The sequence below is a fragment of the Lissotriton helveticus genome, chromosome 11 (genome assembly GCF_964261635.1).
Source record: "Lissotriton helveticus chromosome 11, aLisHel1.1, whole genome shotgun sequence".
NCBI lineage: Eukaryota > Metazoa > Chordata > Amphibia > Caudata > Salamandridae > Lissotriton > Lissotriton helveticus.
The window spans coordinates 475,530,517-475,553,429 of record NC_136072.1 but is presented as its reverse complement, the minus strand read 5'-3'; the positions used below and the strand labels follow the sequence as shown (position 1 = coordinate 475,553,429).

General features: G+C 48.8%; 1 protein-coding gene across 2 annotated transcripts in view; it reads left to right on the top strand.

Moving 5' to 3' along the window:
* The window catches only part of UGGT1 (UDP-glucose glycoprotein glucosyltransferase 1), an 822,704-nt gene that overhangs the window by 670,873 nt on the left and 128,918 nt on the right, over positions 1–22,913 (top strand). For both annotated transcript variants that reach the window (XM_078666074.1, XM_078666073.1), the window contains one exon: positions 4,735–4,823. In XM_078666074.1, the coding sequence (XP_078522200.1) occupies positions 4,735–4,823 (89 nt within the window). The remainder of the gene's footprint in view (positions 1–4,734; positions 4,824–22,913) is intronic.

Sequence of the window (22,913 nt, the reverse complement as noted above, 5' to 3'; positions counted from 1 at the left end):
CGGAGGTTCTCCAGTTTCTCGAAACTGATGTTTGGCTTCTTTTGTAGGGGGAGTACTACCGCCTGTTTCCACCCTATGGGTACAGTGTGAGTCCTAAAAGATACATCCAACAGATGCCTAATATAGGGCTCCAGGATCAACAGGCTTTCAACGAGCCGTTTAGGTGGTGCAGGATCCCTCGGGGAGCCAGACTTTACTGATCTGCAGATCTGTATGAGCTCCTCCGGCGGGGGGGTTGTGAGGTTAGCTAAACCATACTGTCCCCTAGCTTCCCCCGTAGCTTCAACAAACTCAGACCCTGTTGTGGTTTGGGCAGGGAAGGATAGGTAGATATTTGCGACTTTTTCCGCAAAGTAAACTAAACTAAACTGGTTGACAGCCAGCATTTCCAAGGCAACCAAAGCGGAGCACATGCAGCATAGATTAGATGTAAAGAGGGCGTATTTAACTATAGGAACGTTAAAACAGCGACATTCTCTGCCAACATGTGGCTGGTGGACAACTGTAAGGCCGCTACTCATCCTTCTGTGACCACTGCTGCCTGGATACACACACCACTGCTGACAGTGTAGTGGGAGAAGTGATGTAGAATTTCTTTTAGGAAGTAGAGCTCTTCAACTCCCTCACAGGTATCTGCCGCTTGGTGCTCAGTTTAAATAGCTTCTGAATCTATAAAAGATCCAATGCTGGAAAAGAATAGATTATTTACTTGCAGAGGAGTTTCTCAAACATTAGTATCTTTTGGAGATTCAGCTGGGCCTCTCTGGACTTGCTAGGTGAGCTCTCGGCCTGGTAATCTGGAAGGCTGGCTAAATACTTGTACAGAATCTGAGAAAATTAGATGACCGAGTGAGTTTTCTCTGCTGGGACGGGAAGTATTTGTAAAAACTGGCTGAACAGAATTTGATAAAAACCTTCCTTGTAAAGACAAATGTTACATGCTTTAATTTTACTGCATGATTTTCAGCTTCATGTGTAGAGTGCTATTCATGTAGCATCTGAACTTACAAAAGAAGCCGATTTTAAGAACCACCTTTACAGGTAAATACCTTGTTCCTACTGCCACCTGCTTGTAGGGAGACGCTGTACATCTCTTTGTATAGAGGAGCAGGCCCCTTATCAAAATGAGACCAGCGTAATGCCTAGCTGACTGGAAGTCTATATCATGAGACTGGAGCACCCAAGAGGCCTGAAGGCTTTGTAGCTCCGGTGTCTGGAATCATCCTAGAACCAACCTGTGTGACCAGAGGTCAAGGAGGTGCGGGAGCATGTTTCGTAACTGTAAAGTTAGTTAGCATACCCTTTCCTCAAGCTGCAGAAAACCCCCTAGGGAGCTCACCTTGGGGAGCCCATATCTGTCTTCGCCCAGCCACAGAGGAACACTGAGGGACTCTCAGGATTTCCATACTCAAACTCAGCTTTTTTAGCATTTGATGGCCTTTATTTAGAAACTTACAATCAAGTCTCTAATCCCTATAGGAATGGATGTGAGATATAATTTAAAGGTGCAATTTGATCATGACATTAAACTGGATCTCAGTGCTATCTAATGAACGAAATAGGTGCCGTTTGTGCTCCTACTTCCCAAAAATATGGACCTTGACTGGCCTATTTCATCTTATGTGGCCCTAAGATTTGGAACCTTTTTGTACTCCTTCGTGAGCTTTTGTCCCAGGCCATCCCATTATATTTTCCGTCTCTTGTAATTGTAACTGAAGCCAGTTAAGATTCTCCTTTGTTTGCTTCCTATAACTGTGACATGTTGGACACATACTTTTTATAACTAACCCTGTCTACGATCTCATTGTAAGCAGCCTTGAAAATTATATGGTTGCTGTGAGAAAGTGCCCTCTTTCTTGCATGGTATGCCCCCACTTTTTGCTGAATTGCTGATGTGCTTTGACTGAGTGTGCTCTGGGCTCCTGCCAATCAGGTAACCAGAGCCTGTGTTCCTTCCCTAAAACTGCATTAAAGCCAAAACCCAATTGGTATCTCTGGCCACAGGTCAGCCCCTGGTAAATGGTACCACAGGTACCCAGGGCACTGTGACCACAGAATGACCCTATGGGCTGCAGCACTTATTGTGCCACCTTAGAGGCCCTGTACCCTGACACTCACACACTGCCTTTGCAGGCTGCGTGTCTTGGTGCAGAACAAAGTGAAGAGTCGACAAGGCACACAGCCCACAAACCACTGCCCTGGCATTAATCAGTTACCCCTCTAGCTGGGTGCCCTATGCAAGTGGTGAGGGTATCGGTGCATGAGCCCTGTACCCCTACAGTACCCTTGTCCATTCCTGGGCACTGTAAGTGCAGTGCTGCCATTAAGAGTATATGGGCTGGGAGTTTATCATCACAAACTCCACAACACCATAATGGCTACACTGAAGACTGGGAAGTTTGATATCAAACTTCTCAGCACATTGAACCACACTGATGCCAGTGTGGAATTGATTGTAAAATGCACCACAGAGGGCATCTTAGAGATGCCCCCTGAAACTTGACCAACCTCCAGTGACCTGACTGAGTGGCTGCCTAGGCTGCCACCATCAGACATGTTTCTGGACCCCTGGGTTAGACCTTCCTGATCTCGGGGGCCTGAAACAATGCACACCCTGGGACGAGGTTCCAAACCGCAGGGTTCACGAAGGAGAAGTTTCAAAGGCATGCCACCTTTGTAAGCCTCTCCAGACCATTTGCTGCTTTCAGCAACTGGTCCCCACTGGTTCTACCCACCACTTTTGGCGAGAGACCCGGCGGGAAAAACAAAGTGAGGAAGAGAGGCGTGCCCACCTCTGCCAACTTCACCCCTAAGGTGGGGGTGGCGAGCTAAAGCACAACCTCGAGTCCCCGCCATCTCAGATCCAGCAACCACAAGAAAATGAAGATAAGAAGGACAAGAAGCTGTGCAGAGCTAATAAGGATGATGCCCACTGACTTGGCCCCAGCCCTACAGGCCTATCTCCCCTCGAACCTGCTCCTGCAAAACCCTGGTGTGTCCAGCAGCCAGCAACCTCACAAACCCCGAAGGACCTGCCTGCCTTCACTTTCCTGACTGGTTCTCCCGTGAACACCGGACGTGTTTAAGCTGCAGCTTCTGGTGCCAACCAGACACTGCGAATCCAGCCCACTCTGCACCCGCCGAACCCGGCCGAGCTCGAGTGGAAAAATACCACGAGGAGGTCCCCCCCCCCCGGCGATCCTGACCTTGAGATCCCCGACCTGCCTCAAGCCTCCAGACGACGCCTGCAGCCTCAATCCAGAGGACCCCCCCTATGGCGACCAGAGACGGTAAGAAAATCTGATGTCCCAACGCACTCCTGCACCCGACGCCCCACAGCCTTGTGTGCCCAACCCAGCTGTGCCTAACCATCCCTCAACATCCCAACTTACCCCTCGAAGAAGTGGTCACTCCTGGAAGATCCTCGTCCCCGAGCCTGCAGTGTTTCTTTGTCCCGGAGAATCTCTATTGAAATCAACAGGGCACCCGACCTCAAAACAGCAACCTGCACCCGACCGCCCTAGTGCCGCTGAGTGTGCTCCTTTTGTGCTTACTTGGCCCCCAACTTGCTCTGAGCTTAATTCTAGGAGCTTTGCTCCCACAACCCTGTGGCCTGCTTGCCAGCAGTCCCCAACCGGAGTCCCCCTATCCTCCATAGGATAACATTGGGCCTCAACACTCTGCACCCGGCCGCGCGAGTGCTGCTGAGGGTGCAACAACAGTGCATCACTGACCCTGGCAGACCTCTGAGTCTAACCCCAGGGCCCTAACTCCAAAGACTACCTACCTGGAAACCAATAACCTCTTTTTCCTCATAGAATAACATTGACACTTTTTCTCCCAAGAAGTTTCGAAGTGTCGACTTTTAAAAAGTACAAATATTCCTTAAAAATCTGCCGAATAACCAAAACACATTTTCTCAACTGTTTTCAGGAAAGTCCCAGTGCTGAATCTAGGTAAAGAGCACTGATTAAGAAAAAGTATCATTAGCATAACTTACCTGCTAAGTAAATTTCCTCCCGTAGGATAACAAATGGTGATTCTATGAGAAAAAGTTTCCACGTTTCAACTTTTGAAATGCAATAATATTCTTTAAAAATCGTACCTCTCACTAAAACGCATTAACTCACCAGTTTCCAGGAAATGTCCCAGTGCTGAATCTAGGATCCAGCCCTGTATTAGCAAAAGTAATCTGAAAAGTAATTAACTGCATTTTACTTTAAAAGCCCATTCATTCGAATGTACTATACCTGCAATGTGTTGCAAACTGCTTACTTAAACCAGTACAAGTTATACTGCTATTTGAACTGTGCTCATACAAGTAATTTACTACTGAAATGTATTTTTATGCTTACCTGTGCCAGGCTTCCTTGGTTCTAGAAATAAAACAACAGTATATTTTTTGTACAAAAACAATTGGCCTAGAGTTGAGTTTCTTGAGTGTGTGAATTCATTTGCTGACTGAGAGTGTACATCAAATGCTTAACACTGTCCTCTGATACTGCCTTACTGCTCGACCAAGCTACCACTTTAGAGAGTAAGGTTCTATCTAACTTTAACCTCTGCCAAACCTCTGGAGACCCTTGGACTCTATACACCCTGTACCTCACTTTGGTGCAGTATATAAAGAGCCAGTTTCTTACAGTTGCAAAAGATATACCTGCTCAAGCTTAAGAGTGGCCGTGCCAACTTAACTATAATTGTTTATTTGATTTTTTTTAATTATTTGTGCAGGTTCAAAAGAAACCTGAAAAAGTAAATGAGGACTTGCTGAGTGAAGGGAGCGGTGAAGCAGAAACTGGATTCTGGGAATCTATTAAATGGTAAGAGCCGCACTGTGCTGTGAATTTTTCAGACCCTTTGTTTTTTTTCTTTTTTAAATCTTTTTAGTAACAAATTCTCGAGAAACCACAGCATACAGAGAAAATAGCATGATGACAATGTATCCATGTACAATGAACCACAGGTGATACATTCGCAGGTGGAGTCCCCCCCCGATATTTCACCCCACTTCATGAATCTACTACCCCCAGCCCCAGGTACCTCCGACTCGGCAGCCACACCAGTTCCCACTTTTTGGCACACCCCTTGCTCTTGTACACTGTTTCCTCTGCTCTCTGACACCAATCAAGGTCACGTTTCCATTGTTCAAGCAGGGGGGGAGCCTGCGCCCCCCAGTTTCTAGCTATGGTGGGCTTCGCCCCCCGCCGCCAGAGCCAACCATATGCCCACATATCTGGACCAGTCTGCCTCCCTTTTAATCCTGAGAAGAAGACACTTTGGGTCTAACAGACCCTTTGTTTTTTCAATGGTAAATCATAACCGGTTCCAAAATATTTTTTGTCAAGGGAATCAGTGGTGCCAAACTAACACTTTCTGTTGGCTACTTCGACTTGCAGGTTCCTCATTTCATGAATCTCCTTTAGGCAGAAACGTGTTACCAATGCTTCAGGTAGACTCTGCCACCTTCCTGGATGTGATGTCTCAGAGCCATGTATGGAGCCACTCAGTGCTCTGATACCCGTTCTTCTTTTCTTTGCCCACTGTAAAGCAACTCCAATGTGCTATTTTTAATTTTTCTTCTGTTCTAAAGTGCTTTGCAGTGCTGTAGTTCCTGCGTTTGGCTGTTTGAGCTCCCTTTTGGACCCCTGTGTGCCATGCCTACAACCCATTGCCCTGGCATAGGTCAGCCACCCCTCTAGTTGGCTGCACTATGTGAGAAGTTGGCCTGGCATATGCTGTCCACTATTGTAGTGGGCACCTTGCACCAGTCCAAACGACCCTTATTGATGGTAGGTTTAAAGACAACCTATATAGAAAGCTATCCTAGTGGTAGCTGTGGAGAGCAGCCTTCAGGCTAAGTCTTGAAGGAATGTAAAGCAGCTTGTTTTACCAGTCTATAATCTCATGAATGACCAAATGAAAGGAGAACCACACCAGGTATATATATATATATAAAATGTATGTATTTATTCTAAACACATCCCTCTAGACTCTTTATGAGGCTGTAGGCAAAAGTACATACAGTAAACGTATTTAAAAAAGTGGTATATGAACCACGACTGACATAGATACAAGGCATAGAGCCTTTAGAACCGCTGGGGCCACCAGGAACCACCCAAGGTAGTGACACAGGGGACCCACGGGAGACGCGTGCAGTGACTAAACACAGCCGCGAATCACCATTAACTTCTATGGGGAAAGTCGCGGTTGAAATTTTAAAGATTAAGGACACTTAGAAGAGGACTTGGAGCAAACCCCTTTAGAACTAGGAGGTTCGAGGGTCAATACCTACGGGAGCACCGGAGTACTCTAGTTACCTCACCCAGGGAAGCTGGGTGCATAGGTGTCTTTTGATGTCTGGTTTTGTCGTCGTTTTCAATGGCGAGCTGCTGCAAAGTGCTCCTGGCGACCAAGCAGAAAGTGTCTGGGTGTATCCAAGGGTGGATCGGAGATCTGAAGAACCTAAAAGCAGAGGGGACAGAGTCTGGGTCACTTACCAGTGACCAGGAAGGCGATGAGCCGATGCCCACCGATGTCTGGTGATTTCAGGTGAAGGAGATGAAGCTTGACTCTTCAGCCACGAGGACCAGGAGGAGTCGATGACGACCAGGAGCTGGATTCGAGCTGTCCCAAGAAGGATGTAGAGTGCTGCGGTGTCAGTATCAGGATTGGACCCAACAAGCCTTGGCAACAGCAACCCACGCAGAAAGAAAAGATTGGCTTCTGTGCAGACCAGTAAGGTCTGAGGGACTCACCACTTGGTGGGGAGTCAGGGCACGTCTGGAGCAACCAGGAAAGCCGAAGAAACAGAAGAGTTACCTTCGTGGGGACCCAACAGTCGACGGACCAGGGATCGCGAAGCAGCCTCGAGCTGAATTGCTAAAAGCGGGCCCATGGAACACTCTGGGAGTGTAGGCGCTCAATCTTCGATGCAAATGGTGCTCGGGGCTTGGACTACAATTAGCCCAATGCACAACTTCGGGAAGGCTCTGGAAGTTAATGCACTTGCAAATGTGCACAGTGTCCAGGGGTTCCAGTTCCACGTCACTCATGAGGGCTGCGGTTCTCAGCTTTGCTGGGATCTCGTGTCGGCCTCTGAGAAGTCTGGAAGTCCCTATCCTTAGTCGCAAACCCTTCGGGATCCGGCGGGAGCCTTGGAAATGCAGACCGGCAAGATGCTTCGTTGGTGCCTGTTTGAACAGGGGAGTCGCTCCTTGACCCCAAGGGAAATTCTTCCGTCTTCTAGTTGAAATAAAAGTTCCAGGATATATGTTGCAGAGTTCCGCCCAGGTGTAATTTGAAGTCCTAAGGACTGGGTTCATATACTTATACTAAGTTAGGGGGTTGGACTTGCTCTGGGGACCCACCTATGGGAGGGTCAGGGAAGAGTGGTGGTTACACTCATTACCTTTGTCCAGTTTCGTGCTAGAGCAGGGGCTGAGTGCCCCTGCAACTGGCTTGAACTGGGGTATGCACAGGGACACCAAGTGTGCCCCCAGCACTGTCTGAAAAGCATTCTATGAATGCACCCACCCAGCCCCAATACACTAAAGCCTGTCTGGGAGGTGGTTACACCTCCCTGTGACAGGAAACCTATTGTCCAGGCCTCTCCTGCCGGAGTTTCGTCCAGCAGCAGGAGGTTAGACTTGTGTCTGCAGCAACCATTTTGTGATACTGGGGCTCTTTTAAACTATTACCGGTTAGGTTAGTGTGTACATGTCTTCTCCCTCTAGAAGGGTGGAATTCTACCCCCGCCGCCAGGACTTGCGGGGGGGTAGGATTCCAAAGTGTTTGACACCAAACACGACATGTTTCCATGCAGCCATTCTAGAGTTAGCATTTACAGTAAGGTTATAATGCACTTAAGGGTATATGGTCTAGCTGCATCACAGAACAGCATCAGAGAATAGTTTCCAAAAGCTGCAGAGGGGTCCTGCTCATGCATGGGCACCCTCTCACACAAAACCAAGCACTCTGCCTTCAGGATTGATAAGGCCTGCCATAGCAGTGACCTATAGGTTTATATGTGTCGGGGATTAAAGGTAGATATAGGTAACTTATATCTTAGTAAGGGGTGCATGCACCACCATACCCAGGCTGCAGTACCAGTCCTGTGGTGCCATTTTGGAAGGCTTCCCAGGGGTGGCAAAGTACATGCTTCAGCCCCTGGTAGGCCTCAGGGGTACCTATACCCTTAGTACCTAAGGTACCATATACTAGGGACTCACAAGGGTAACCCAGTAACCAATCTGGAGTGTACCTAAAGTACATGCAATCAATTGAGAAAGGAAGCAGCTGGGCTGGGGTCCTGGATAGCAGGGCCCCAGCCAGACTAAAGTCGAAACAGTGAAACGCCAGCAAAAGGTGGGGGTAACCATAGTAAGCAGATCCTACTCTCCTACACAGTATACCAGTGGTGAGGATACAGGTGCATGAGCCCTGTACCCCTGCAGTGTCTAAACCAATTTGTAGCTAGTGCAAGTGCAGTACTGCCATTAAGAGTATATGGTGCTGAGAGTTTGTCATTACGAACTCCACAGGACCATGATGGCTTTACTGAAAACTGGGAAGTTTGGTATCAAACTTCTCAGCACATTAAACCCACACTGATGCCAGTGTGGGATTTAATGGAAAATGCACTCAGAGGCCATCTTAGAGATGCTCCCTGGAAAACGATCTAACACTAGTGTCCAGGCTGAGTGGATGCTCACCAGCTGCCAGCACCAGACATGGTTCTGGACCCCTGGGTTGAGAGCCTGCTGTTCCCGGGGGACTAAAACAATGCACATCCTGGGACGAAGTGCCAAGCCTCCTCCCCCAGGATGGACAGGGTCCACAAAGGGGAAGCTTCAAAGTCTTGCTGCCTTTGTGAGCTACCCCAGGCCTTTGCTGCTTCCAACAACTGGCCCCCACTGGTTCTGACCCCCGCTTTGGGTGGGTGAATCGGCGTGAAAACTAAGTGAGGGAGGGAGGTGTGCCCACCTTTGCCAACCCCACCCCTCAGGTTTGGGTGGCGAGGTGATGCACAACTCTTGGCCCCTGCCATCTTGCAGATTGGGGACCCAGCCAACCAGAGTGACTGACTTGGCCCCAGCCCTACCGGCTAGTCCCCATCTCGAACCTACTCCCAGTTCTACCTTCAGAGCCAAAGGCTTTGTTTCCGGTGAGCACCGGATTTGCTCATGCATAGACTCCAGCCCGGGCCAAATCCGCGAGTCTACACCCGACGCCCACGGCCCGAGTTAGTGGCCCAACACCACGAGGAGGTCTTCCCAGCGATCCTGAGCCGAGATCTGATGATCTCTGACCTGCTTTGAATCTCCAAGCAAAGCCTGCAGCCCCTTTCTGGAGGTTCTCCCCGACCGGAGCTGGTAAGAAAACTCGACGCCTAAAGACACCCCTGCACCCAACGTCCCACGGCCTTGGGTGGCCCAACTGATGGTGTCTCAGCATCCCCAGGCATCCCAACTTATCTCTCCAACCCGTCGTCACCTCCAGAACATCTGCGTCCCCAAGCCTGCAGTATTTGTTGCAACCAGGGAATACCCATTGATCAACAGCGCACCGGACGCCATAACAGCACGCTTCACCCAGCCGCCTCTGCGCCACTGCGGGTGTACTTTGGGTGTTAACTCAGATTCCCCTATGCCCTGAGCCTAACACCAGGAGCTTTGCTCCCACAACCATGTGGCCTGCTTGTGAACAGCCACCAACCGGAGACCCCTAACCCCCATTGGATAACTTTGGGCCTCAGAACTGTGCACCCGGCCGCCCTAGTGCAGCTGAGGGTGTTTCAAGAGTATATCCATGACCCGGGGGAAACCCTGTTCTAATCCTAGAATACCAACTTCCACAAATAACTACTTACCTTTAAACCGATAACTCTATTTCCTCATATAGGATTGCATTGACTGCTTTTCTTGAAAATCGTTTCAAGTGTGGAGTTGGTTTGCATGGAACATTGAAAAACTGCATATGTACTAAAAGTGAATTACTTACCTTTTTTCTAGGAGATGTCTCAGTGTGATATCTAGGCATATCACGCTGATTTAGCAAAAGTAATCTGAAAAGTAATGTACGTAGTAATCTGTAAAGTAACTAAAAAGACATTTCGAACTGTTGACTTACCTGTAATTCAACCAACTCCATTTGAACCTGCATTTAACTGTAAACAACTGAATAAGAATTTGCAATGCATTTATTTCACTTACCTGCACCAGGCTTAGTTTGCTTCTAGAAATAAAATAACTTAATATTTGTATACAAACAAATTGGTCTGAGTTCAGTCTTTGAGTGTGTGACATCATTTGCTGCCTGAGTGTGTACAATAAATGCTTAACACTGCCCTCTGATAAAGCCTTACTGCTCGCCCACACTACCACAAATAGAGAGTAAGGTGCTATCTACTTGTACCTCGCCTACCTTTGGTGTTCCACTGGACTCTGTGCACACAATACCTCACTTTGGTGTAATATATTCAGAGACCACTTTCTACACTGAGTTGTTGCTACACTCCCACCTAGTCTTCCAGATACCAGCTGGCCTGTCCAGAGTCAACCAGAGATTTAGCACGGATTCCTGCACTCTATCTTCTCACAATCTCTACCCCAAACTACCAGGCACACGTCATTCTGAGTCCTTTTGCTTCCTCCATTATGGCATTGAGGAAGGTATGTGAGGATATTGATACCATCAAGGAGGCATTTTTCACCTTCCCTTCTCATTGTCAGGAACGTTTATATTGTACCTTTTTTCGATACCAGTGGATGGGAGTCCGAACATGAAGTGGGGCTTGGCTGGACCCTTCAGTGGATATTTCCTCCTTTAAGGACATTTTACTACCCAAGACAGAGGTTAAAACAAATTTCTTCAACAGCCTGTGGGGCTGCATGGCACCTCCACCTGCTTAAATCGCACTAGTCTTAAACTCGAGACCACAGAAGAAGCCACGGCTGATGTCATCTTGCACCTGCTCAGAATAAAACATGACTCTCACCCCCCTCCCCTTCCCCCATCACGAGGGACATCTACCCCGGGAACTCTTTCACCCAAGAGAGAGTTCCAATTCTCATGTTGCTCTGAAAGTTCAACTTTGTGTATTTCAAGGGCTGTGGGGAGACCTGTGGAGCTTGGCTTCGAGATGCCTTCCTCCCCACTCTGTTACCAATGCGAGTGGCCACCTTGCTCCTTGGAAGGCACCTGTTACACCAACCTTCCCTTCAAAGGGATGTTGCACCCCTGTTGGGTCTGAGACTTCTACCCACAACCAGGATAATTACACTATTTAGTTGGGCTCTGTTGGACAACCAGTTTCTGAAGTGCTTCCTATCTTTCTCTCCCCCTTTTTTCTTCTTTCCTATTGGGGATGGACCTCACCTGGAGGGTGGTAATGTTTTGTGCTGTGGCCCTGTGCCCCCTCCCATGTGCAAGTCTCCATACACATGTGTCTAGCACCCCTCCACCCAGGGTAGCCATGGAGAACACAACTACATTCAAGTTATCGCTGAATGTGATGGGTCTTAATTCCCCCAATAAACGCCACCAAGTATGGCGATTCCTGGCCCAACAACACCCAGACGTCATGTTCCTCAAGATACCATACTTACTGCAAATGGATCAGCGTCAAATGAACCACATACTCTGCCCCCTTGTGGCCATAATGCGTAAACCACACCATCGAGGCACCTATGTCTCCATGACACAGGACCCTGAAGGCCGGTTCCTTAAAATGATCATACCGCACACACACAACACTAATCTCGCGCTTCTCTACATATACGTCCCTAATTCCTCCCATGACGCATTCCTGCGCACCACACTGAAGCAACAATTGCGAGACTCCCCTGGGGACATTATAGTAGGGGGAGATTTCAACCCGGCTTGGGGATCCTGATTTAAATAGGGACACCAACACATTCCGAGGTACAGGGATAATGTTGGTCATACTGAAGAAAGATTACTGAATTGGGTCTCCTAGATGCATGGCTCGACCTTCACCCAGACACTAGAGACTATTCATTCTGCTTGCATATCCACTCCACTCCATGTAGTTATGCATTGACTACAGCTTGATTACACATTCAGTTCTCCCCATGTTGAAAACCGCCACTACATCTGATATCTCAATTTCTGACCACACCCGCATAGACCTTACATAGTGATTTGACCCTCACAACCCAGGAGTTCCCTCATCATGGCGTCCTAAACCCTACATAGCTAGGGACCCAGTAACTAGATCAGACATACAGGAAGCCATAACCTATTATTTTGAGCAGACCAGTACCTCTGAAATTTCGACCCATTCATGGTAGGACACCCTCATATGAGCCACCATCATAGGCATCGAGAGGGGGAGAGCTAGAGATAGTGGTGGCTCGCAGAGGTAGTGCTGCATGCGGCGGGGAGAAAGGGGGTGGTTGTGGACTCGGACATACGACGGGCAGGAGTAAAGTAAATAAATAAATAAAACTATATACCTTGCGCTTGCTGCATCGCTGAGTTGGCAATGCAGCAAGCACAAGGTAAATAGTTTTATTTATTTACTTACTTTACTCCTGCCCGTCATATGTCTGAGTCAACTCCCCCCCCCCAACCCCCCTCCAACTGCCCGCCCGCAGCACTCCCTCTGCGAGCCGCCACTGGCTAGAGAGGTCAAACTGGTTGAGAACTCCTTGGCACTTGAGATAGAAGACCTGGAGACCCCAGACAAACAAAATCCCTCAAGGCTCTTAAAGCGAAAATTGGTGATGTCGCTAGGTCATTTAAAACTTTATAGGACCAACCTTGCCGAACACGCCCTTATAGTAGTAGGCGAAAATTTCTACAACCAGGGGAATAAAGTCAGTACCCTTCTAGCTTGTAAACTACGAGTACAACGTGCTAGGATCCACATCTCAAAGGTTACAACTGAGTCGGGCAAGTGGACAGTTACTGGGAAGGATAAACAAAATGCCTTTTATGCATTTTACCAGTAGCTTTATACTCTAGATGCCATGCAACCAGGACTCATTTGATGCTTCCTTGAGCAGTGCAACTGGCCCCCAGTGCCCACCCAATATGAAGAACTTCTTGAGGCCCCTATAGATGCCAATGGGATTTGCCAAGCAGTCAAAGCAATGCCAAAGGGCAAAGCCCCGGGCAGACTACCCCTGGCGTTTTAAAAGACATTTCTGACACTCCTATAAGAGCCTTTGCTTGCTCTCTACAACTCGTTCACCGCTACGATGCCACCAATCTAACCCCCATCATGTGGGAGGCAAAAATAGCCCTGTTCCGCAAAGCAGGTAAAGACCCAACTGAATGTGCATCCTATAGACCCATTGCAGTTTTAAATGTCGATGCCAAAATCTACACGAAAATGCTAGTGATGCACCTCGATCCATTTCTCTCGGTACTGATGAGTCGGACCAACTGGGGCTCATCCGCAATTGACATCCGCCACCTTGTCTACTTAATTGAAAAGGCACACAAGCAAAATATCCCAGCACTGCTCCTCTCCCTGGATGCAGAAAAAGCTTTTGACCGCATCAGCTGACTCTTCCTCACTGAAGTACTTTGCAAACTTAACTTGCGTCAGGGTATGATAGAGAAAATTCTAGTAGTCTATACTGACCTCAAGGCAGTACTCGTGTTAAATGGACAACACACAGAACATATCATGCTGGGTAGGGGAACCCAACAGGGCTGCCCCTTGTTGCCCCTCCTTTTGCCCTCTTAGTAGAACATTTAGCTATAAGGATCTGACCAGAACAGGTTATAAATGGTATCCCGTTTGGGGGCCAAATGCACAAACTTAATCTGTTTGCGGTTGATATCCTCCTCACACTGCCTAACCCAGCTCGGTCCCCTGCATCCCTTTTCCCACTCCTGGAAGATTCTGAACTGGTGGATGACAGAGGATGACATTGAACCTATGGCTGGCACTACTCTATTTCACTAGACGAGACACTCCATTAAACATCCGGGTCTCACTATCACGAGGCACTTCAAAGACTGGTCGAAGAGTAACTGGAAACCACTCTGAAAAACTATCCTTGATGATATGTGATGGTGGCGTCCTCTATCTTTCATGTCTAGGACGCATTAATGTCATCAAAATGAACCTCCTCCTCCGGGCCCTATATGTATTCTAAACACTGCCCACCCCTATACCCGCTCAGGAATTAACCCAACTTCAAAACATCAGAGCCTTCATCTGAGCAGGTACGACACCGCGGATTGCTAACAAAATGTTAATGCTCCCAAGACACAGGGGAGGCTTGGCGTGTCCTAATCTCTTGAAAAGCTATTGGGCGGCCCACTTCCAAATACATTTCGGAATGGGTGGTCTGCGAAAATGAAGAGCACGGACTCCATATGGAAAAGGAAGTGGCGTACTGCCCTCTGTGGGATCTGGCTGGCTCCCTTGCCCCACGAGCCCCTAAAATGCTTACATCGCCACCCCAACTAGGACAGTCCCGGACATCTGAGATCAAATAGCAGATAAAAAGGTCTCACCACCTTTCCGTCCCATAATTGCCAGGAAGCCATATGTGGTATCTTCCGCCTGCATTCCCCCCCGGCGACTCCACGTGTGATGGAGCTGCTCGCGGTGACATCACTTAGAATGTCACCGCGACCAGCGTTCCAAGGCGAGCGCCGGAGGAGATGAGGAACGGCTGTCTACGAGGAGGCTGTGGCTGAGGTCGCAGAGTTAAACTTAACTTAAATAAACATCCCTGGTTAAACACACGTGGTGTCATTCGTGTATCTGGGACCCTTATCACACTGGCGACGAGGGAAACTCCTAGCGACCTCAACACGCATGAAGTAAGGAATAGTGATAGCTGACGAGAGTACTTGGAGAATCCCCTTTGCGGAAGAAGCAGGAAGCGCAGTAAAGGAGGCATCTCTTCGGGGACACGGAGGTAGAACGGATGTGCAGCGGCAGTAAGAAAAGAACGAAGAGAATATAAGGTACTCTTCTCAGCGAACGCTTGCGCAGATTAAGCACTAAGGAAAGAAAAGGTTAAAAGTCTTTGGCTAGCTGAAGCGTGAAAACCACACGTTCGGTGATTGACTTAATGGCACATCGGGCAGCAAAGCGTGATGGGATGCGGCGCAAATAGGCGGCTGGCTAAGAATCCTCTCCTTGCTTCCAGCGCGTAGCCTATTGTAAAGTGAACGCCTGCTGTTATGACATCTGCGTGAAGCATTCCTTCTCAGTGACTTTGCCGACGCAATGTTTAAACAGGAAATGGAATGAACGGCTCTGCTATCTGTAACACAGCGAGGTGTGTGTATTTGAGGCAGCTCTCCTGTCACCTCGGAGGGCGTCTTATTATTTTACCTTGCCTGCGAAGTGAAGTCGGAGCGATTGGAGCAGGACGCGTGCATCGTCACATAATAAATTGACATTACCAGTCTTGTGTTGGAAGCATCATCCGGAGCTGGTCAATAACTGTATTTTAACGCATTGAGGGACTCGTGTGGAAGGAGGCTTTCCATCCCCGCTCTAGCGGTTCAAAGGAATTGTGCTGGCTGTAGGAAAGAGAGGAATAAGCCTGAGTATTGACATTTTAAAAAGGGAAGAGGCCACGCGCTATTGGAGTCAGCAGCTCCAGGGAGAGTGGGCTGTGCAGGAAAACCCAGGAGTCTTCTTAATTGTCTCCCCTGCAGGTTGAAGGTGGACTGCGCCATCCATGTAGCATTGAACTTACCGCAGCATTTTTAAATCTTGTATCCCATGCTACAGGTGCAAACTCACATTATTCCTACTGGGGTAGCAGTCTGAGCTAAGAGGACTGGCCGTATTTACAAGACTAGGAGCCATACCTGTCGTTTTGTTCTTTGTGTTCCCTACAGCCTGGGGGTGGACTGAGCAATTCACTTAATTGGAATGTTATCTTCTAGTACACAAACCTGAGATCAGCTTTGACAGGCACACCCACCACTGTCCCCTCTAAGGTGGTATATTCTCCCAGAATGCAGAGGTAGAATTGTATGCAAATGTGTTATATGCGATTTAATTCATTCAGTGTCTGAAAACAGCACCCTTCCCTCAATTTACACTTTTAGAGACAGAGGAAAAAATTGTTTTGGGTTCCCTGGTTGTACTTCACACGGTGACCTTGCGCCATGCAGAGTGTGACCCCTCCACCCTTTTTCCTGACTAACCCAGGTGATCCCACTATACAATGGAAAAAGTGGAAAAAAGTGTTTTTGAATTACGCAACTGTGTGTGGGCCTAACCTTGGCCTGGAAAGGAAGGTAGCATTGTTAGCGTATTACTTGGGTGCGGAAGGAGAAGAGGTTCTAGACCACCTCCCAGAGTTAGGGACACAAGAAGCAAGGGGTCTCAATGAGTTAGAAGTAAGTTTAAAGAAATTGGATTTACACTATCTCCCCAAGACTAGCACAATTATGGAGAGTACCACTTTGGGAGGAGGACACAGAAGGAGGGGGAATCTATTGAAGATTTTGTCTCTGAACTGAGGAAGCTAGCAGCTACGTGCAAGTTTGGTGGGGCAAGTGAGGAAAGAATCAGGGATCAGTTCGTATTGGCTTGCAGAATGGAGCGTGTGCGAGAAGAGTTGTGGCTGAAGGATGACCCACCTTTGAGGGAGGTTCTCATCATAGCTAAACAAGTTGAGCACATGCTACAGTGTGTCGAGGAAATAAAACAAGACACCGGGGAGAAAAGAAGCGAAGATAAACCTAATGTCAATGAAGTAGTGACCGAGGGTGAGGCCGTGTCAGTGATCAAAGGTCAGAAGGTGGCGTATAGAGAGCAGAGGGTAAGCAAGTTGGGAGGAACATTCAAGGGCACCTGCTACAGGTGTGGCAAGCAGGGGCATCTTGCTAATGACAAAGAGTGTCCCGCCCTCAGGTTTACATGTAATAAGTGCGGCAAGAAAGGTCACTTCAAGCAGTATTGCAAGAGTGGGCTAGGAGCTGGAAGACAGAGTAGAGACAGGACGAACAAAGTATGTGACGAAATTGTAGTGCAGGTGAAAGAGTTACAAATCCAAAGTCTTGTTGATGCCACATGCGAAGAAATAGGAGTACAAGTTGATGAGAGTCAGGTCAGCAGCCCTAAAGACACAATAAAAGTGGGGAGCACTGAGTTAGATGCTTTGTTTGATTCCTGTTCAAGGATAACCATTATCAATGCAAAAGAATTCACTCGTGTGTCCAAGGGGAAGATAGTTTTGAAAGGTATGGACCTGAGACCTGGGGGGTATGCTGGTCGCCCCATCTCTATGAAAGGTTATTTCCTAGGAAAAATCGAATACAAAAACAGGACAACCGTGTCCAAAGTGTATGTGTCCACTGTCGGGGATAACATCTTGGGGTGGCAAGCTCAGAAGGAGTTGGGAGTCTACCTCAATCCTAATAGTAATCCCCAGATCCTGATACAAGAGATACAAGAGCAAAAGACTAACGTAGTGACTGAGTTCAAAGAAGTGTTCAGAGAGGAGCTGGGATCCTTGAAAAACTACTGCCACAAGATAAAACTTAGAGAGAACGCAAAGCCAGTCGTGGCCAAAGTCAGGAAGCTTCCCATAGCCATCCAAGAAGAGGTCAAATCTGAATTAGAGAAATTGTGTAAGGCTGGAGTCATCGAACCAGTTGAGGCGACTGAATGGCTAGCGCCCATCGTGGCCGCGAAGAAGAAGGATGGGTCGGTTCGGCTCTGCATCGACCTGAGGGCATTGAATAAGGAGGTCGTGGTTGATAGATTCCCCCTGCCCAACATCACTCAAATGATGAGCATGCTTGAGGGGGCCAAGGTGTTTTCCACTCTCGACCTCACCTCGGCCTATTTCCAGATAAAGCTGCACGAAGAGTCTCAGGAACTCACTGCATTCGTGACACCTATGGGCGCGTACAAGTTCAAGAGGATGCCGTTCGGGTTAGTCTTGGCGGCCGCCGTATTTCAGAGACTCATGGGGAACATTTTGAAAGACATCCCAGGTGTCATGTGCTACCAGGACGATGTACTCATCTTTACCAAGAACCATGAGGAACATGATGAGAGGCTGAGGCGAGTACTGGGAAGATTCAGGTCACAAGGTCTAACGGTGAAAAAGGACAAGTGTGTGTTTGGTTGCGCTGAACTGGATTTCTTGGGACACAAGGTGACAGCTGAAGGAATATGTCCCAAAGTTGAACTACAAAACACCATTGTTAATCTAGCACCTCCGACGAGTAAAGACGAAATCAAGTCAATGATGGGAATGTTGGAGTTCTATGGAAAATTTATAAAGAACCTGGCAGGAAGGACTTACGCCATCAGGCTGCTGCTAAAGAAAGAGACAGAGTTCAACTGGAGTCAGGAGTGTCAGAGGGAATTCGAAGACGTAAAAAGGGCACTTACTGAGGCCCCCAGTCTGAAGTCTTACATACCCAACCGGGCGACTGTGGTCACCACCGACGCAAGCACTAAGGGACTGGGAGCAGTCCTCACCCAAGTAGGCAAGGACGGAGAGGAAACCATAGCTTTCGCGTCAAGATCACTCCAAAAGTCAGAAAACAACTACTCGGTGATTGAGAAGGAGGCCCTGGCAGTATCATGGACATTAGGGAAATTCAGAGACTTCCTGTGGGGCACACAGTTTACTCTTCGCACCGACCACAAGCCACTGGTGGAAGTATTTAGCAAAAAAGGCCTGGATGCCATCTCCAGTAGGATCAGGCGGTGGGTGGTCGGACTCCAAGAGTACACCTTCGGTGTCGAGTACGTCCCAGGAGCGCGAAATTTCGCAGCAGACTGTCTGTCAAGACTGGTATATGAGAATGAAGTGAGGGAGAGCCAAGAGAAGGTGGATGATGAAGCGGATGAACTACAGATGGAGAATGTCTGCGCCATCCAGAGGGCACTAGGAGAGGAAACATGGAAGAATGCATTGAAGGAAGATGAGGTCTTGGAAGAGGTGTTCAAAAGAGTAAGAAACAGGTGGACCCACGAAGATAAACAGGAGGGAAATCTGCGACCATACTGGGGGGTCAAGGATGAACTGTCCATAGTAGACGAGTGCCTGTTCAGGGGGACGAGACTAGTGCCACCCACGTCGGTCAGAGACAACCTGGTCGAGATAGCCCACGAAGGACATATGGGCCTCATAAAGACTAAACAGAGACTCAGAGAGAGCTATTGGTGGCCAGGCATGGACCTTGCCACCGAAAGGAAGATTAGAGACTGCATTCCCTGCAGCAACAGTGACAAGGTCTTGAAGCAAATCACACCCCCGATGGTATGCAGGCCGCCACCGTCAGGACCCTGGGAGGAGTTAGCATTGGACATCGTGGGTCCTTTGTCTGGAGAGCTGCGCACGCCGTACATCCTAGTACTCATGGATATGCATTCTAGGTGGCCTGAAATAAAGTTAGTAAGTGAAGTCACTACTAAGACAGTCATCGGATTCTTGGAAGAGGTGTTCATCAGGGAAGGGCTACCCAGCAGCATTCTCACGGATAATGGGGTGCAGTTGTGTTCTAAGGAAATGGAGGACTTCCTTGGTGAGAGGGGCATCAGACACAAACGTTGCGCTCTATATCACCCCGAAACGAATGGCATGGTCGAGCGTTTTAACAAAACCCTCAAGGAGAGCATACAGTTGGCCAAGGCCAGTGGCTTAAGCTGGAAAGAAGAAGCATGGAGGCGGGTAGAAGCGTACAGGTTCACACCACACCAAACGACGGGGGTCATGCCTTTCGAGTTGCTCCGCGCAAGGATACCCAACACCAAGCTATCCCCGGGGTGGATGGGGTGGCACAAGGGATGGTCAAACCACTCAAAAGAAGTGAAAAGCCAAGAGAGACAAGAGGGAGCAATGGCAAAAAGGAAGGAAAGATACGACCAGTTGAAATCCACACGAGAGGCCGGATTCAAAGTAGGGGACTGAATCAAGATCAGAACCCCAACTGGGAGAGCTAACTGGTCAGAGTACAGTAGTCCAACCAAGATCACAAAATTGTTCAAAAACGCTGTGAAGACCCAAGAGGGGAAGATCTGGAATCTGGGGAGAGTAGTGAGGTTTCACCCACCCGGGCAAGACTCAAACAGTGAGGGGGAGAGTGATGCGAAGAGGAACAAAAGGCCCAACACTAAGATACTGTTGCCATCCCCCCACCCCAGTGTCAGGCCCAGCAGGAGAGTGACCAGACTCCCCAGACACTTTGATCAATATGTCATGATGTAACATTTTGCGGGAGTTGTTGTATTGTTATATTTCTTGTGTTTTCTTTCTGCAGGGGAGGGGGATGTGTGGTATCTTCCGCCTGCATTCCCCCCCGGCGACTCCGCGTGTGATGGAGCTGCTCGCGGTGACATCACTTAGAATGTCACCGCGACCAGCGTTCCAAGGCGAGCGCCGGAGGAGATGAGGAACGGCTGTCTACGAGGAGGCTGTGGCTGAGGTCGCAGAGTTAAACTTAACTTAAATAAACATCCCTGGTTAAACACACGTGGTGTCATTCGTGTATCTGGGACCCTTATCACACCATACTTTTAACCCACCCTCTTTCCCACCGCATTTTCAGAATGGAACAGAGGCGTGTGTAGAACCCTTGGTGATCTCTAACAGGGCAATGGCATCAAGCCTTTTGAACAATGCAAACAGGAGTATCTGATCTCAGAAAACGCGCAACTCCAATAATATCAGCTTAGACATTGGCCCTCCACCTCACTTTGGCTCCCATCTTGAACACTCACCCCTTTTGAAAAACTGGTGAGGTCATTCGAGGGGATGAAAGGACCCATCTCGATAACTGTGAGGCCATACAAGGCCCCAAGCCTAAAATACCTCCCGCCTATCAAACTAGATGGGCAAGATAATTACGGATAGATAGTTCCCCAAATGAATGGGACACATTATGGGTTAACATATCCAAATCCCTATACAGCATTCCCCAACGAGAATTGGCATACCAAGTGATGTTACAGTAGTATCTGACCCTAACCAGACTACAACACATATTTCCCACAGCCTCCGACATCTGCTAGCGATGTGACAAAAAAGTGGCACCTTCAGGGACATTTGTTGAGACTGCATCCTCATTCAAACTCCCCTTCCTGCCGTCCCCTCATTAATTCTCTACTGAACTGGAGTGCAGATTATTTTCTTTTAACGTAGCGCTTGACTGCACTGTCCTTATTCAGATCATAGTGCCTGAATTGTAATAGCTTTTCAATATCGCTAGCGCGTACTTCTTGGCTGTGTTTAGTACAGAGTTTTGCATTTTCCCAAAGCGCCTCCGTTTCCACTGCTGCTGCGCTTGTTGTTGTTGCTGCCTTGTTGTGGTTGCTGCCATTTTGTTTGTAACCCCTGGCCCTTCCTCCACCTCGCTCCCGCCTCCCAGCTGACCCTCCCACGCTCCGCCCCCTCCACTATCCATATAAGACAGATGTCCCAACGCGCAGCGTCCACGCGCTACGGCCGCGCCGAAGGTGCGCCAAAGGTAAGCCCGTCTACGCTCTTCCGCGCCTGGACCGCGCCCAGCGCCAGACCCCCTGTTCCCCGCCGCACCCAACCCACTAGAGTCACATATGATGCCGCAACTCTCCTCGCCCTCAACCCCGGACGCACACCACAATGCTGCTTAGCCACCCCAGGACGTACCCATGGTCCATTCACCTGCCTCTCCTGCAAGTTCAATTGCTCCAGGACCCTCACCAAACCCTCCTCCGCCACACGCCGCCCCGACGCTAACCACCTGAAGTGCATCCTGATCAACACCCGCTCGGTCCACAGACACGCTGCGGAACTCTGGGACCTACTCGACACTGCTTCACCTGACATCGCCTTCCTTACAGAAACATGGATGAACACATCATCAGCACCCGACATCGCCATAGCCATACCGGACGGCTACAAGATTACCCGTAAAGACCGCACCAACCAAACAGGAGGAGGCATCGCCATCGTCCATAAGGATACCATCAAAGTCACGACCAGCACCGATGATAATCTTACATCCGCAGAACATCTCCACTTTCAAATCCACACAGACCCTAGGACCACACTTAGAGGCACCCTCATCTACAGGCCCCCAGGCACCCGCACTCAATTCAGCGATGACATCACGGACTTCGTCAGCCCACATGCCCTCGCCTCCGATAACTACATTCTTTTAGGCGACTTCAACTACCACCTTGAAAACAAACACGAAAGCAACACCACCTCCCTTCTGGACAACTTGGCCAATCTCGGACTCAAACAACTCGTTGACGCCCCCACCCACGCAGCCGGACACACGCTCGACCCTATCTTCACCTCCAGCAAGCACATCTCCTTCAATCACACCACAGCCCTCCACTGGACGGACCACAGCTGTGTTAACTTCAGCTACAAAACCACCCTAAACCACAACCGCCCACAACCCATTCCTCGGAGAAACTGGAATAAAATCACCTCCGACCAACTCCTCACATCACTCAATCAAAACCCTCTCATTGGACCCAAACCAAGCAGCCACCAATCTCAAGCAATGGATCACCCATAGTGCTGACGAATTAGCACCCCTGAAAAAACTCCAGATCAAATCAACCAACAAAAAGGCTCCCTGGTTCAACGATGACCTTAAAAAATCCAAGAAGCTATGCCGCACCCTGGAGAAAACATGGAGAAAAAACCCGACCACAGACAACATGACCACCCTTAAGGCAGCCACCCGAATACACCACCAACTGATCCGATCCGCCAAGAAATCAGCATTCAAGGATCGTCTCGACAACAACTCTCACAACAGCAAGGAACTCTTCAACATCGTTAAAGAATTCACCAACCCCACAGCAGCATCCAACGACATTACTCCTTTCCAAGACCTCTGCAACGCGTTATCCTCCTTCTTCTACAACAAAATTGCAGACATCCACAACAGCTTCGAGAACACTCCCAGCGTTCATCCCTCCCCACCCCCCTCAGATC